Here is a 12,807-nt window from a genome sequence, read left to right on the forward strand (position 1 = left end):
GTGTGTGATGACATACACAATGAAAGAATCATAAAAGGTACATGTATTTCATTGAAAGATCAACAAATACATCACATCATTTGAGTCATGGAATTATCCTAGTATTGTGTTATCTCTCTCCTCTCCCTAACTCTTCCTGCCAACTCCTACACACAGTAGCCATGGCATTAACCTTCGAGCCTCCATACTGAGATAACCCTAACCTTAATGAATCCTACAATGGTATTAGAGCCATCCTCTTACATACTTTTTTGCTAACTAACAAGTATCAGAGATTCCATATGAGAGAGCCATGGCATTCACCTTTGAGAGATTCTTCTCTCTCGTCGTGACTGCAGTGGTAGAGGTGGTGGTGGCAACGGCAAGAAAGGTTTCTGTAGTCATAGAGGTGGTGGTGGCACGGCAAGAAAGTAACAAGTATCAGAGATTCCATATGAGAGAGCCATGGCATTCACCTTTGAGAGATTCTTCTCTCTCGTCGTGACTGCAGTGGTAGAGGTGGTGGTGGCAACGGCAAGAAAGGTTTCTGTAGTCATAGAGGTGGTGGTGGCACGGCAAGAAAGAAGTTTTCTTAGGTGCTGCCTCTTACTTGATCGATACATGCAAAGCAGCTCATAATGGCCTTTGCAGCGGTGCAAAAGGATCCCGCATAGAACGTCAAGTCGTGGCAAGGTAGAAGCGGTGCATGGCAAAGAGGCAGGAGCTTTGGGAGAGAAGTTGGAATGATCAACGGAAGGACAGCAGGGAAGCGGTGTGGAAAGGGGAGCCTCTCTTCGTTCTGGCCAACTTGATCTCACCCAATGAGGCACCATAGCCCATCAGGCCACTTTATGATTGTTTTTTTCTCAACCTTACAATCATAAAGTATTCCTATTAATAAGGGCGACGAAGTCGGCCTTACTAATAGCAACACGAATAAAAGTTCTGAATATTAGTAGAATTCTCTGTCTGTCTCTCTCGTTCCTAAATGGGGTTCTTGTTTCATCTTTGAGAAGACCAACTAATCTCTTTCTCTCCCTCTCTTTCTCTCGTGGACATGGAGCCATGATTTTTCTTTCTTTTCCCTCTCCCCCTCTTGTTTGTTTAACTCGTATCCTCCTCCTCTTTTGTATTGTAAGATTTGGAATTTCTCATTGTTTTAATAGACTTCATAGGAATAAGACTCCTACTAGATGAGCTATGAATTTAGGGAAGAAGGTTTCATAAAAGGAGCTACAATTTTTTTTTTTTCCATCTTGTTATCACCAAGAGACAAGTGCCATCGCTTCACAAACTCCATTCTATCTGCTCTTCAAGAAGGTCCACCGAAGAGTTAAATACGTGTTGCACATCACAATTTTACATATTCACAAATTAATGAAACTCAGCATTAAGAATAGGTAGAGTCGACAGAACGTCTGGGCAAGGGGATAAGGCACAACTCCGTGAGAGAGAGAGAGAGGGGGCATTTAGCGATGGCAGTGGCTTCCCTCCCTTTCTCTCGCCTCTCGCTTCTTCACTCTTCGCCTCCTTCTCCACCTGCGCCCTCCTGCTATCAGTCCCGGACCTTGCGTCTGGCTTCGTCGTGGAGCTTTGCCATTAGCCCACTCGCTCATGGTGACAGCCCAAAATAATCCCTCCAGATTGCTACCCTCTTTCTCTTTCTTCGGCGCATCTAATTGCTCACATTGGTGTGCAGAATCACTGGCTCGTAGGGGTTTCTTCTTCTCAGACGTCAAAAGGCGCCCTTTGATAAGTGTTGTTGCCGCTGCCACTACGACGAAGAAGGTGGACTCCGCTGCCAAGAGAGCCCGCCAGGCAGAGAAACGTCGCATCTATAACAGAGCGCGCAAGTCAGAAATCACCACGCGCATGAAGACGGTATGCCTTGGCCTCTTTGTCACGGACATGCTCCCATTCCGCTACCAACATCTAAATAGCATAAGCTGGACATTTCTTTAAGTAAGGCTTAGAAGATGACAGGAGCTGATTGTTGTATCTTTTCTCGATAGTGTTAATGACTAGGCTAAGGCTTTGCAAGGTGAATGCATTTGGCTAGAAACGCTATCCGGCTGCTTGGGCGGCCACAGCTCTTAACCTCCATAGGAACTACTAATTTTAGCTGAAAGCAATGATGGCAGGGTTTTGCTGGCCCATTCTTAGAAAATGAAAGCAAAGTTAAAAGGCTTGAGATTGCAGTGAGTTATGTCCACATGGGTTTAAGGAGGTTTGAGTAATAGAAGAGTTTCCTCGTGTGCAGTCTGGAAGCACGACAACTAGAAGTGGACAGATTCAAACTCTCTTCTTCTCTTGTCACTTATATATGCATGAAAGGCGAGACCTCCTAGAGAATCTTTGTGACATAGGCATGCACAGTTTTGTTCTTTTGCTCTATCTTGTCCCACTTATTGATTATCTTCTTCACGGATCATCCCAAAAGGGGAAACAAAGTTTTTCGAAATCCACCAATGGGCAGCCGCGCCCTTCAAGAACATGCTAAACATACCTTATCTTTGGTTTTTCAGCGAAGCTGCACCAATCATAGGTGATGCATATATAATGTTTAACAATGCTTTGAAGAAATAGATTCTCTCCCATCAATGCATTATTGTTGTTGCTCTTGTAGGTCCATGAATGCACTGGAAAAATTTAACGTAGTACCAAAATTATCAAAGAATATCCTCCAAAAATGGCTGGTAAAATTGGCATCGTGATCTAATACAATTCTCTTAGGTATGTCATCAATTGGGTACCGATGTCGGATAAACAGTTTTGCAGCATCTTTAACAGTCACGTTAGCCCCAGAAGGAATAAGCATAACAAGTTTGCTAAAATGATCAACAACCGTCAAACACTGTGTGCTACTCACGCTTGAACTAGGAGGCATATTTGTCACAAAATCCATAGAGATATCTAGGAAAGAGCCATGGAGAATAGGCAATGGTTGTAATGAATGTGCTTTCTTTCCATGCGATGCTTTCACCTTTTGACAGTGAGAACAATGTTGCATATACGCGAATATCGTCTCGTCTCATTCTGGGCCAATAGAATTGCCTCTTGATTTTCTCCAACGTTAAGTTCATGCCCCTATGGCCACCAATGAGAGCGTCATGGAGAATCGTTGCCCTAAACTGCTGCAAGACACAAAGTCAACTTTTGTAGAAAAGCCAACCGTTCCGTATCAAGAAATATTATGGTCTCATGGCAATCAATGCCTTTTTCCACTAAGTTCCGAATTCATCAGAATTCATGTACTTGTGCTTCATTTCATTTAGTCTTGCACCAGCGAGCTCCATCCGTGTGGATTGAATGAAGGAAACTATTCCTTTCTTGCTTACTGCATTGGCCACTGGATTGGCCTTTCTTAGAAGATACTCAAATCATGCCACTAAATTGTTGGATGCTCTAGCTCCAGCGGTGTTCTCGTCACTCCATTGCGTACTTGCCATTGTCTGAAGCTAGCACAAAGCTTGATGATCCGTGCAAACCTCAAAATCACGCCCATATAGAAATTGTTTGCAATTCTTTAGGGCTTGATTCACGGCTAGGATTTCCTGATCATAGACCGAGTAATTTCTCAACAAGTAATTAACTTACGAGACATGTAAACTACTCGATGACCATTCTTGTGTAATATAGCTCCAATACCGATGTTACTCACATCGGTGATTACTTAGAATGGATCATTCCATGACGCAAGTATAAAACAAGGGACCTCTGATAAAGCAATCTTGAGGTCTTTGAAAGCCTGCAGTTCGCGGGGATCACACGAATGCACTACCTATGGGTCTTGACACCCTTGAGTAGATCAGGGAGAATTGTTGAGAGATCGAAAACTTGTCAATGTGGGTGGAATGGGTGGAATATGCCTTGCAATCCCCACAAATGACCGTGCATCGCATGTTGTTTGTTTCTAGAATCTCCCAATTAAAAATTTTTGCCACTTTGGCGGGATCTAATTGGATGCCTTCGACACTAACAATATATATAAGGTAATGAACCTTGAACAAATAAAACTCTGGTTTCTTTTCATTGACATAAAGCTCGTTGCTTTTCTGCAACTTTATCACTTTTTTGACGTCAACGTCATGTTGCTCAACTAAAGTTGAAAAGACTAGTACGTTATCCAAGATCATGAAGACACACTTTCCGATCAAGCCCCTAAACATATTCATCATCATGCAGGTAAATGTTGCCGGGACGTTTGTTAGGTTGAAGGCCATGACCACAAATTCATAGTGGGCCCGTTCAGTGCGGAAGGCTGTCTTGGGGATGTCCCCTTCGACAATCCATACCTAAGTATCCGCTTTTTAGGTCAAGCTTCAAAAACATCTTGGTTCCATTCGGCTTTTCTAGGATATAATCAATCCGAGTCATCGAGAACTTGCTCTTGACTATCAAGCTTGTTCTCAAAGCATGATAATCTACCACTGTAACATGCAAAAGCTTACAAACGAGGATTATACTTTGATAAATATTTTCAGCCCTTGGTTCTTGATGATAAATAGCACAATCTAGAAAACATAAGAGTGAAGAGAGAGAGAAGAGATAAATACACGGTATTGGGTCCTAAATACCCTCTAAAGGGCTCCCCCCATGTATGGTGTATTTGCTTTATTGAATGAGTAGAATGACAGTTCTGGCTGTAAATAGCCTGTACTGAACTGACTCTACTTGGGTAGCTCCCTTGGCTGAGATATCTTTCAGCCGGACGACTAATCCCTTGATCTACACCTTTCCACCTTGCTTTAGCCCTTCACTTGGCTTTTCTGCAGCCCCTGGACTTTCAGCACTTTCATATTATGAGATGATTTACGCCTCTTGTTGCCCATCCCTTAAAAAGTACCAAGACATGTTAATCGGTTTGCTTATGAGACTTCGGCGGCCAGTTTCAGCAGCCCACGACTTGCATATTTCAGCATTGAATGTGGTGCCTTTCACACGGGTGATTAACTGTACTGGCCAACATGTATTGTGTGGCCGACTGTGCTTTTGCCGGTTTGACAAGGCTGCATGGTGTCCACCAATGCTGTGCCAAGGGCCTAGGTGTGTCTTGGACAGCCCTTACATGGCTGTCCTTGAAACAGACCCCTACAGGGTCCATCTCTTGACCCTAGCTTGGTGCCAGTGCATCCCGATGGGAGCCTAATAAATGCCCGGTTCACCTCTACATCATTCCACAGGGTGACAGAAATGTAGGGCATGCACTGACCTCATGTGCGGGACATGTACATCTTACCATGACCATGACCCTCTAGAGTGGATCCCTAGCTAACTTGTCCTGGACAAGGGCTCACAAATAGGCCAGTTACCAGTCTTAAGACTTGCACTTGCTGTACATATATGGCCATGTGGCATCCCAATTGTGGGATGCACGTGACCTACCACCAGCCCATGACTCTCTCTACCCTAGGAAGCCATTGACCAACTCTATGCAGGCAAGAATTCCATCGCTTTCCTCTCACACAAGCGGCTATTCAACCGTACGAGCTGCCGTACAGCCATCACTACCATCATTTGGGTGGACAGCTGCTCGTCGACACTTCATTGCTGCTGGTCCCCTGTTTGACTGAGACTGACCTGTCTGTACATTGTAAGGAATTCTGTACAGATGTACGGTCTGTTGTACCTACTACCTGATACCGGTGGTGCCATATCTGCTAATTTTGCACCTTCTATTGCTGGCTGACCTATTCCAAGGTTGATCATTGGTTAGCGTGCCTCACTAGTGCCCATGGGCACTTGAGTTTGTTGCTGACACCCTCCAAACTTTATATCTACTCTGTTGTTGCTTGTGGTTGTGCTTGGAAGTGACCACTGGCAATTGTTCTTGGAGAATCAACATCCTTGTTACCGTGGATGCGAGAGACAGAGAGAACCAAGCTCTAGTACGAGAGTGCATGTGCATGCGTAAACTTGGAACGACAGATTAGTGTTCTCTCTACCACAGGGAGGTGAGGGATTGGCTGTGATCATCTATTACGTTGAATTTGAACTCTGACATTCTTGTTTGGTAACATGTTTTCATTCAATTTTCTCATGGAAACTCTAGCTTAAAAGCCTGTGGTATCTTGTACAAAATAAAATACTCCAATAATATACATCATATTTGCACCGCGGGTCTATTTTCAATGGTCTATTTTCAACAAAGTCAATTGTCTTTTGCTATTCATTTTCCATTAAGTGTTAATCTATTTACGAGACGATGCCCAAGAAGTGCTTACACTTGTCGAGGTGAGTTACATTGGTATCAGAGCACAGTTGTTTCCCTCTTCTCAGTGGGGAAACAAACTTGTGGGCTTGGACACTCCATAAATAGTGCACTTACCACTATGAGCAATTGCGCAAGGGATGATGAAGTGCCCAATTCCATAGGGTATTGCAGTAGATGACAAGCCTAATGCACTACAGACATGTGAAAAGGCTTCTCAAAGCCAAGGAAGATGAGCTGAAATTTTTGCACGAAATTCCGCACATCAAGAAGTATGTGGAGGCCAAGAAGGTCAAATCTATGGTTGACTACTTTTGATTCTATTGCGAGGGAGATTAGTATCAGGCAAAGAGAATTGGCTCTTTCTTACCTCCCTTGCAATTGTGATATTAAAGACGGTGATGCATGTGAATTATGCTTCAAGAACCCTCCATGTGTTAGCATTCATCTCCTATTTGTACCATACTATGCTGTAGGGAGTGAGGGCCTGTGATGTGGGTGTGCCTGCCTGCGGGAGGAGTCCGTGATCATGTCCATTTTTCTTTTCCCAGTTTTGGTAGGAGTGTAGTTGTGGGGGCTGTTTTTTCTCTCTCCGGTTGGTCTGTAGGAGGCGACTGGCCAAGAGGGGCCCGACTAGGGCCGGGCCGACCAGGCCATCCTTGGTCGTGGGCTAGCTGACCAGCTTATGCATGGTCGTGGGGCCCTATAGGGGGCTGTCGGCCTGTTTAGACAGGGCCAACTGGCTGCCCCTTGTCATATATATATATATGGGCACCTTGCCCCCCCACGTTATTGTACCAGATCTAGCATGTATATACCAGAGTTTCACACCACATCTCTTCTCCAGCATTTCTGCATTTTCTGCTGTCTGTTTTCAGTCTCATTTTCGCTACACATTCCGACACGGTTTCAGAGCTCAAGGTTGCTTGAAGCTTTGGAGACGGTGAGAGCTTGCAGGGCCGCTGTGTTTGGTGCTAATTGGAGAGTGATCGGGCCGTACGAGACATGGAGAAGTTGGTAGAAGGCAGGCGTCGTTGCTGGACAGCCACCTTGCAAGAAAGTGCAGCCTCTTCTTCAATTTTTTCCCACCCACCCTCCCTCCCTTCACAAGACCACGTGAACCCTCGAGATGGCAAATTTGCTTGAGATGGCGGATAAACCTTTGAAGATCCCCACCCTCTTGACGTTCCTAGTGGATTGATAGTTGGACGGGAACAACTATGGCATTTGGGAGGTGATGATGGAGTCTGTTTTGGAATCTTATGATTTGGCTGACTTCGTCACGGTTGGAGCTTCAAGGCCAAATTCGGAGGAGGAGGACACTTCACTGTCAGTCAAGAAAGAGTGGGAGGCCCAGGCACAGTTGTGGGATCGTGTCACTGCCCGTGTGCACTCTTTCATCTTCATCAACTGCAGACTCCGAGACCGAGGGACGCATGAAGAAGTTTGGCTTGACAAGAACTTCTTTGAAGATTATTCAGCATTGTTGACGGACTATTTGGAGGCTATGGAGCTTCCGTCAAGTTAAGCAAAAGGGTATGTCACGTGCATCCCACACTTGGTGGCCATATTTGTATAGCAGGTGCACGTCTTAGAGTGGTAACTCCCTGTCTGGGATGAGTTAGGTAGGATCCACTGTAGAGGGTCATGATCATGTGTGCGTGTGTCACGTGCATGCCACGTGTACATGCTTCCGCCCTGATCTGGACAGGCTGTAGGACAGAGTCAAACACCTTTTTAGGGCTGAGTGGGACCAAGAGGGCTGTAGCTAGTGACCAGCAACAGAGGATGAGAAGGTGTGGACCAGGCGGCAGCCTCACAAGGCTGTGAAGGGCAGCGTGGAGCTTTCATTAGTACAGCTAGCAGTCGGTAGGCAGCTAGCAGCAGCCCGACAGGAGGAAAACGCCAGGATTGTGCTGGTTGGCAGCATTAAATGCTGGTCAGCCAGATTTGGCCCAGTCGGCCAGTTTTGCAAGGGCCTATATAAAGAGGGCCAGGTCTCTTAGTCATTCATTCAAGTTCCCACTTGGGACTCGGGTCATTAGTTAGAAGTGCAAGAACCTTTTCAAGGGAAGCTCAGCTTCCAACATGGCATTGTAACAGACAAGTATATGAATAAGATTTTGAGTAGGTTAGGTTACTGCTTCCTCTCTTGCGTTTTATCCAGTTGTTTGTGCATCAAGCATCCAGTGGAAGTGCTGCGTTTTCTTATGAGTGATGATCTGGCCACAGAGGCTTCCGCATGTGACATTGGTATCAGAGCGCGAGCACTCAGCATGATTTCCGGTGCTCCAAGAGCAGTCCCAAGAGAAGGTGCACAGTCCGAGGCAAGGAACACAGCTAAGGGTAGATCTCCAAGGAGGATAGTCGGTGTTCAGCAAAGCCATAGGGAAAAGGCAGTCCATGGGTGGTTGTCAAAGGGCATACCAGTGAGCCCATAGGAATACTGGTTCCAAGGGATGGTAGTCATCCAAGGGGGGAGCGAAGATGCCAATGATGAGCCTCAGGGAAGGACACCAAGACCCCGTGTTCAAGGGACAGGGCATGAAGGCAGGGGGACTCAGTGGATCAGGATGCAAGTTCTTCAAGCGGAGCCGTCGCGGAGGATAGCAATGTTTTCAAGGATAAGTCAAGTTGCCAGATGTCCAAGGATGACAGAGTGAGGAGACACGACAGGGAATGAGGGATGATGACAGTCATCCAAAGAGGTAGGTTGGATCCCCGTCATCAAGTTTCGGAGGGGGGGGGATGTCACGTGCATGCCACATGGACATGCTTCCGCCCTGATCTGGACAGGCCGTAGGACAGAGTCAGACACCTTCTTAGGGCTGAGTGGGACCAAGAGGGCTGTAGCCAATGACCAGCAACAGAGGATGAGAAGGCGTGGACCAGGCGGCAGCCTCACAAGGCTGTGAAGGGAATTGTGGAGCTTTCATTAGTGCACCCAGCAGTCGGTAGGCAGCCAGCAGCAGCCCCACAGGAGGAAAACGCCAGGATTGTGCTGGTTGGCAGCATTAAATGCTTGTCGGCCAGATTTGGTCCAGTCGGCCAGTTTTGCAAGGGCCTATATAAAGAGGGCCAGGTCTCTTAGTCATTCATTCAAGTTCCCACTTGGGACTTGGGTCATTAGTTAGAAGTGCAAGAACCTTTTCAAGGGAAGCTCAGCTTCCAACATGGCATTGTAACAGACAAGTATATGAATAAGATTTTGAGTAGGTTAGGTTACTGCTTCCTCTCTTGCGTTTTTATCCAGTTGTTTGTGCATCAAGCATCCAGTGGGAGTGCTGTGTTTTCTTATGAGTGATGATCTGGCCACAGAGGCTTCCGCATGTGACAGCGTGTCCCGCGTGCATGTCTTACACGTCTGTCGCCCTCTCGAACAATGTAGAGGTGTACCGGGCTTTTGTTAGGCTCCCAACCGGATGCACATGCACCAATGTAGGGTCAAGAGATGGACCCTGTAGGGGTCTGTCTCAGGGACTGCCATGTAAGGGCTGTCCAAGAGACACCTAGGCCCTCGGGACAGCATCGTGGACACCATGCAGCCCTGTCGGACCAGTAGAAGCCCAGTCGACCCAGCTCAATATCTGTTGTGGCCAGCACAGTTCTTTTGGTGTTTACATGATGTATATGTTCTGGATATTTGTGACAGATGTATTGGAACATGTCTGTGATTTGATGGATGCTGAATGTATGTTGTGTCTTGGTAAAAAGTTTCTGTATTCATGTGCCCAGCTGTGACAGAGCACCATTACAGACCCTGTTTGCTTAGAAACTCTCAAGCGTGAGGGTGGATTAGGCTGTGGTTGGCATTTGGATTTGCCAAACCCAAGGGATGAAAGAGAGGTGTTAGCCTTGAGACACCTTTTATTAAATTTTGGAGCCTAATGCTGGTACGGGCAGCCACATGTTGATGAGTTAGATTACTCAGGACTTTATGCCGTGGGGGTTTGTAAGGCTTTGTAGCCAGGTGGAAGCAGTCGACTTTGAGCCGAAAGGACAGTTCATAAGGTCGAAGTGCTTCAAGGCTAGGCTTGTCAAGGTGACAACTGAGGATCAGCTACATACAACTGGGGCTAAGGCTAGCCAGAGGTGGTAGGCTAGGTCGAACTATTGATAGGCTTGGGCAGGTCAATGGATCTGAACGATCATTTCTGATCAAGAGCAAGACAAGTATGTCAATCAGTGATGGGAACTGTTTTAGACGCCTTTGCTCATGTATGTCGCTCTTGTTTTGCAAGAAAAAAGTTGTTTTCTCCATGACTAGTTTTGTTTTCCCCCTAGGAACCTTTGACTAGGTGGCATTTTCACATATTTTGTTCAGCCAGATGATAGATCAATGGTTCATTTAGCTTGAATGCAAAGACGTCTGACATAACAGTTGCGGAAATTTACCACAGGTTTTCGTTGCACTTGAAGAATTGAAAAAGCAGACAGCACCTTCACAAGACATGCTTTTGTCCATCGAAACTCTAATTTCAGAAGCATTTTCAACAATTGATAAGGCTGTGAAAGTTGGGACCATTCACAGGAACACAGGAGCACACAGGAAGTCTCGTCTATCAAGGGCAAAGAAAACTGTGGAAGTGCAGTTGGGGTGGTATAGCCCAAACCCAAGTCCAGCGGCATAATTGTGGATGCCAGCTTACTGTTCTGCTGACTAAAGTGAACTCCTGAAATGGGATCATTTTCCCAGTGAAACTGGATGACGAGTGTTTTTAAATTTCAATCTTGAAGCTTTCTTGGAGTAATTCTTATTTGATGCTTCAAGGCTAGGTCTGGTGCATGTATCCCACAAGAATATATGGTCCAGTGTAGAAGATTCTGATGCTAGCATCTCGTAAATTTGTTTTGTACCTTCCGTGATTATTACTTCTGTGGTTCAAAATGTCTCGATTGACTGTTGTAGAAATCTTGTTCCTAATTCCGATAGTGACCTTTATTACCCACAAACTTTCTGATGTGAAATTTATGGTCCTACTCTGATCATTTGCACTTAAGATCTGAGCGCATCCATGCTTGCATTATCTTTGAAATGAAGTGTTTTTTAATGACCTGAGGAGCAATCAAAGCTGTTCCTGGTAGTCCGTCGAAGGTCTCTTGGGCATGGTGCAATTTTGGATCTGCAAATTCTTCAGCTATAGCAACTTTAATGTAGTGCCAAGTCATACTAATTGTTGAGATCACCTTTGGAGATGACATATTGGTCATTTTGAACCAATTAGCCTTTTGAAGGACATGCTGCTTTCAGCTTTTGATTCTGCAACTTCCAAGGTTTGCATTCAGCACCATGTGGGGAAGCCTAAGCTTGGGCTGGCTGGATGTAAACCTTTATTTTTGTTTACCCTTGGTGGAAAATCTATGCAATGCAAGCAAGTACGTGATTTTAGATGAGGGTGCCCTATGCGCATTCTAACATCTAGTCAATGCAAAGAGAATATCTTACAAATCATTAATTTAGGCCATCAGTATGGAGGAGTGAAAAGTAGGGATGCTCATGTGAGGTCAAGTGGAAAATCTAATGCTTGTCATGGTTTTTTTAATGCTTAGTGCATAGTTTGAAACGTTTACATGTTTTGAAGAGATGATTGCTATTAGCAATGTGCATAAGTGGTGACAATTTAGTGATCAATTGTTGGGATGATCAGGCCAAGGTTGACAGTCACTGTGGGCTAAAAAGTTCTTTGTTTGTTTTGGGTCACTGTTGAAAAGGTCAGGGAAGATATTTTTTCTATTTTGCAGCATACAGTGGAGCGTCATCTAGGGTGCATTGTGAAGGTTCCTTTTGAACATGGGACAAGTTGACGGTATGTAGAGGATTCAGGTTCAATGTAAGCTTGCTGCAGCCGATGGACATGCCCTCACGTGTGTTGTATTCCACCAATGGGCTGGTGTAGGACTGTGAACTACCCCTAACCCTTCAAAGTAGGGGCTTGCACTTTCTTATAAGGTGAATTTGGGCATGTTCCTGGATTCATCTAGGTATATATATATATATATAAGTTTAGATTTCCTTCACCCCATTATCTTCAATTAGATGAGGGGCCTACAAATAGGCATTCTTGTTGAACGCTTGAGTGCTTACAACTTCAACTTCATTACTGCCAATTGGATTATCAAGTTGAGATCCTGCTAAGCAGTCGGAATTGCTACCACCCTTGATGCATTAAACACAACAAAGACTAGAAAAGAGTACTGTGACTGCAGCTACATGGGCATATCTTTGAAGATGCGGTCTTCATTGCATGAATCTCGAGCAGTGGTCTATAACGATAGCGAGTCATGTACTCAAGCCCCGTTACCCTAGATCTCAGACTTGGCCTTTGCAATGATGGCTAGTAAAAAGCATGCCCAAAGCAGAGGTTGTGGACAAGATGATGACAAGCATCATGATGATGTCTACCCTTACTTCAGTATATTTTGGTTGAAGTATATTGCATAAATCATCATAAGACTTAACTATTTATGAAAGTTAGTGCTTGTAGGAGGCTTTAAAGAAGCCAGTATGGTGGATCGGATTAATAACAATGGCTACAAACTAGGGCTTCTCAAAGAAACGAAGCTTATGATACACACACAACACTCTGTATGACCAAAATGCTGGTGAGTTATTGGCA

The 12,807-nt window shown here is 45.1% G+C and overlaps 1 protein-coding gene across 1 annotated transcript; it reads left to right on the forward strand.

Annotated features, from left to right (window-relative positions):
• Positions 1-1,366: 1,366 nt before the first annotated feature.
• On the forward strand, positions 1,367-11,143 carry LOC147624119 (small ribosomal subunit protein bS20c-like). Its single transcript, XM_086820781.1, has 3 exons — positions 1,367-1,596; positions 1,679-1,860; positions 10,591-11,143. Exons 1-3 carry the CDS (start codon positions 1,455-1,457, stop codon positions 10,819-10,821), a joined length of 555 nt encoding a protein of 184 aa, XP_086676907.1. The 5' UTR covers positions 1,367-1,454; the 3' UTR covers positions 10,822-11,143.
• Positions 11,144-12,807: the final 1,664 nt, after the last annotated feature.

This window comes from Cibotium barometz, chromosome 26 (assembly GCF_041138505.1).
Source record: "Cibotium barometz isolate CiBa-2024 chromosome 26, ASM4113850v1, whole genome shotgun sequence".
NCBI lineage: Eukaryota > Viridiplantae > Streptophyta > Polypodiopsida > Cyatheales > Cibotiaceae > Cibotium > Cibotium barometz.